A 4,761-nucleotide genomic window follows, 5' to 3' on the forward strand; every position below is an offset into this window, starting at 1 on the left:
ATGTTGACAGTTTGTCAGTAGCTTAGCTAACTAACTTAGTTGGCTGGCACCACTAGTAGTTAGTTAACACTGGCTGCCAGGAGGCCTACGGATACGTCGGGTCCGATCGTTTTTGTCCATCTACAGATTCACAGAGGCAAAGGACTAGTGCAGGGTAGCGTTAGCTAGCTACCGTTTATTTATTCTCCACGCTGGTGCAACAACCAAAATCAAGCACCAACTCATAGCAACTAGCTAAATGGAGCCAAATGCTATCATAGTAATCAGTTAGCTAGGTAAACACCTGGTGAAATCAGTCCAATGTTTGAAACAGGAAAAATACTGGTGTATCAGGCCCTTTAGTTAGCTAGCGTTAGTTAACTACCTGGTCTTTTCGTACACAAATGCTCCTTATAATTAGGAACACGTATGGCTACCGCTGCACAACGTTTATAACCACACAAAGTACAATAAACAGTTCGTATAGCGTTTAATAGCCTATACATCAAGTAAATATCGATTAAAAGATTCACCTTTGCGCTGGCTTTCTGCGAACCACCAGGCGTTCGGTCCGCCATCTTGGTTATGCAAACTCTAATCAATTACCGATTTTGGGATACGTTTTTTTTTACTAGTCCAAAATAGTCAAATAAAGAAATATCGATGACTGTTTGCGTCATAGCTTAGTGGTTTGAATGGCCTACCACCTAAATTGTGGCCGGGTAATAATACGCTAGTCGATAAAGAAAAAAACTATAACTATTAATTAATCAGCCAACTGTAAATCACAGTCGTGATTTCTTTTTTGTGGGGTTGATGCCTACCCCATATTTAAATTGCATTACCCAACTTGTATGGGGGGCCAGTATGAAAAATGTATGCACTCACTAACTGTAAGTCGCTCTGGATAAGAGCGTCTGCTAAATGACTAAAATGTAAATGTAAAATGTACTATTGATGACCTGTTGATACATGGCCTTTCAAGCCAATATTACACATTCAGACAACCTGAAAACATTTATTTGAGAGGCTATGCTTCATTTGCTCCACCAGATGGAGCCATTTACAGCCTGCTCTCTGTGTTTTCTGTCTCGTGTGTGTGTGCTGGTGTGTGTGTGTGTGTGTGTGTGTGTGTGTGTGTGTGTGTGTGTGTGTGTCTGTCTGTCTGTCTGTCAAATACATAGCATATAACAAATCAAATCCATTTTATTTGTCAGACTTTACCGTGAAATACATACTTACCTGTTCTTTCCCAACCATGCAGTTAAAAATAAAGAAAAATAGCAAATAGACAAAAAATGGAACACAATAAAATAACAATAACTAGGCTATATATAGTCTATATATGAGGAGTATCTGTACCGAGTCACTGTACGAGGTACAATATATATACAAAAGCACATGGACACCCCTTCAAATTAGTGGATTCGGCTATTTCAGCCACACCCATTGCTGACAGGTGTATGAAATCGAGCGCACCGCCATGCAATCTCCATAGACAAACATTGGCAGTAGAATGGCCTCACTGAAGAGCTCAGTGACTTTCAATGTGGCACCGTCATAGGATGCCACCTTTCCAACAAGTCAGTTCGTCAAATTTCTGCCATGCTAGAGCTGCCCAACTGTAAGTGCTGTTATTGTGAAGTGGAAATATCTAGGAGCAACAATTGCTCAGCCACGAAGTGGTAGGCCACACAAGCTCACAGAACGGGACCACCGAGTGCTGAAGTGGGTAGCGCGTAAAAATCGTCTGTCCTCGGTTGCAACACTCACTACCGAGTTCCAAACTGCCTCTGTGCAACTGTGTTCATCGGGAGCTTCATGAAATGGGTTTCCATGGCCGAGCAGCCGCACACAAGCCTAAGATCACCATGCGCAATGCCAAGCGTTGGCTGGAGTGGTGTAAAGCTCACCACCGTTGGACTCTGGAGCAGTGGAAACGCATTCTCTGGAGTGATGAATCACGCTTCACCATCTGGCAGTCCAACGGACAAATCTAGGTTTGGCGGATGCCAGGAGAACGCTACCTGCCCCAATGTATAGTGCCAACCGTCAAGTTTGGTGGACGAGGAATAATGGTCTGGGGCTGTTTTTCATGGTTCGGGCTAGGCCCCTCAGTTCCAGTGAATGGAAATCTTAACGCTACAGCATACAATGACATTCTACATGATTCTGTGCTTCCAACTTTGTGGCAACAGTTTGGGGAAGGCCCTTTCCTGTTTCAGCATGACAATGCCCCTGTGCACAAAGCGAGGTCCATACAGAAATGGTTTGTTGAGATCGGTGTGGATGAACTTGACTGGTCTGCACAGAGCCCTGACCTCAACGAGCCAGGCCTAATCGCCCAACATCAGTACCCAACCTCACTAATGCTCTTGTGGCTGAATGGAAGCAAGTCCCCGCAGCAATGTTCCAACATCTAGTGGAATACCTTCCCAGAAGAATGGAGTATGTTATAGCAGGACAAACTCCATATTAATGCCCATGATTTTGGAATGAGATGTTCGACGAGCAGGTGTCCACATACATTTGGTCATGTAGTGCAGTTGGTGTGATTTATTGAGGTAATATGTACATGTTGGTAGGGGTGAAAAGCAGAAAGTCTGATTAACTATTCAGCAGTCTTATTCATGGCTTTGTGGTAGAAGCTGTTCAGGAGCATTTTGGTCCCAGACTTGGCGCTCCGGAACTTGCCGTGCGGTAGCAGAGAGACCAGACTGTGACTTGGGTGGATTCCGACAATTTTTAGGGCGTTCAATTTTTAGGGGCTTTTTTAAGGCCTTCCTCTGATACTACCTGGTATAGAGGATACATATGGTGTAATGTACATGTGGTGCAGAAGGGGACATTTTGGAATGTAAATGTAAATACTGTAACATACAGTGCATTCAGAAAGTATTCAGACCCCTTCACTTTTTCCACAATTTCTTATGTTAGAGCCTTATTCTAAAATTATCATCAATCTACACACAATACCCCATAATGACAAAGCAAACATTTGTTGTTAGAGATTTTTGCAAATGTATAAAAAAAAAAAAAACTGAAATACCATATTTACACAAGTATTCAGAACCTTTGCTATGAGACTCGAAATGGAGCATCCTGTTTATATTGATCATCCTTGAGATGTTTCTACAACTTGATTGGAGTCCACCTGTGGTAAATTCAATTGATTGGACATGATTTGGAAAGGTACACACCTGTCTATATAAGGTCCCACAGTTGATAGTGCATATCAGAGCAAAAACCAAGCCATGAGGTCGAAGGAATTGTCCGTAGAGCTCAGAGACAGGATTGTGTCGAGGCACAGATTTGGGGAAGGGTACCAAAAAATGTCTGCAGTGTTGAAGGTCCCCAAGAACACGGTGGCCTCCATCATTCTTAAATGGAAGAAGTTCGGAACCACCAAGACCGCCCGGCCAAACTGTGCAAACGGGGGAGAGGTGACCAAGGACCCGATGGTCACTCTGGCAGAGCTCCAGAGTTCCACTGTGGAGATGGGAGAACCTTCCAGAAGGAGAACCATCTCTGTAGCACTCCACCAATCAGGCCTTTATGGTAGATTGGCCAGACAGAGGCCACTCCTCAGTAAAAGGCACATGACAGCCTGCTTGGAGTTTGCCAATAGGCACCTAAAGACTCTCAGACCATGAGAAACAAGATTCTCTGGTCTGATGAAACCATGATTGAACTCTTTGGCCTGAATGCCAAAAGTAACTTCTGGAAGAAACCTGGCACCATCCCTACGGTGAAGCATGATGGTGGCAGCATCATGCTGTGGGGATGTTTTTCAGCGGCAGGGACTGGGAGACCAGTCAGGATCCAGGCAAAGATGAACGGAGCAAAGTAAAAACCTGCTCCAGAGCAGAATTTTTAAAATTAAAATCTGCTCAGGACCTCAGACTGGGGCAAAGGTTCACCTTCCAACAGGACAACGACCCTAAGCGCACAGCCAAGACAACGCAGAAGTGGCTTCGGTACAAGTCTCTGAATGTCCTTGAGTGGCCCAGCCAGAGCCCGGACTTGAAACCGATTGAGCATCTCTGGAGAGACCAGAAAATAGCTGTGCAGCCAAACTCCCCATCCAACCTGACAGAGCTTGAGAGGATCTGCAGAGAAGAATGGGAAAAACTCCCTAAATACAGGTGTGTCAAGCTTGTATCGTCATACCCAAGAAGACTAATGCTGTAATCGCTGCCAAAGGTGCTTCAACAAAGTACTGAGTTAAGGGTCTGAATACTTGTGTAAATGTGATATTTCAGTTTTTTTATTTGTTATAAATTAGCAACAATTTCAAATAAAACCTGTTTTTGCATTGTCATTATGGGGCATTGTGTGTAGATTGATAAGGGAAAAAAACTATTCCATCCATTTTAGAATAAGGCTGTAACATAACAAAATGTGGAAAAAGTGAAGGGGTCTGAATACTTTCCAAATGCACTTCCTACTGTAATAGTGTTATCTAAAATAATGATAGACTTATATGCTATTTTTATTGTTTATGCATATTTTGCATGTATTCATTCAGTATTGACTTGTTTTTAAATGCTTTTCATTCTGAAGACCACATAGAAACAGTCTGTATGCAAAGTGCATACATTTTGTTCATATGGAACTCTGTTCTTTGGATAAATCTTTCACTAGGGATATTCACATTTTTTCTATCTAAAGTAAGTTATTATGCCAGGTGTGGAATAAAACTAAAGCAAGAGTCCCCCACTCTCCCCATACTCCTCCCACCCCAATACTTCCAGTGTGTCTTTGATCCCAGGTTTTGGAAAA

The 4,761-nt window shown here is 43.0% G+C and overlaps 1 protein-coding gene across 1 annotated transcript in view; it reads right to left on the reverse strand.

Annotated features, from left to right (window-relative positions):
- Positions 1-593, reverse strand: part of LOC121569357 (U2 snRNP-associated SURP motif-containing protein-like) — a 34,798-nt gene extending 34,205 nt beyond the window's left edge. Inside the window, 1 exon segment of the mRNA XM_045221390.1 lies at positions 513-593. Within this exon segment, the coding sequence (XP_045077325.1) occupies positions 513-557 (45 nt within the window). The 5' untranslated portion in view covers positions 558-593.
- Positions 594-4,761: the final 4,168 nt, after the last annotated feature.

Source organism: Coregonus clupeaformis, chromosome 7, assembly GCF_020615455.1.
Source record: "Coregonus clupeaformis isolate EN_2021a chromosome 7, ASM2061545v1, whole genome shotgun sequence".
Lineage (NCBI taxonomy): Eukaryota > Metazoa > Chordata > Actinopteri > Salmoniformes > Salmonidae > Coregonus > Coregonus clupeaformis.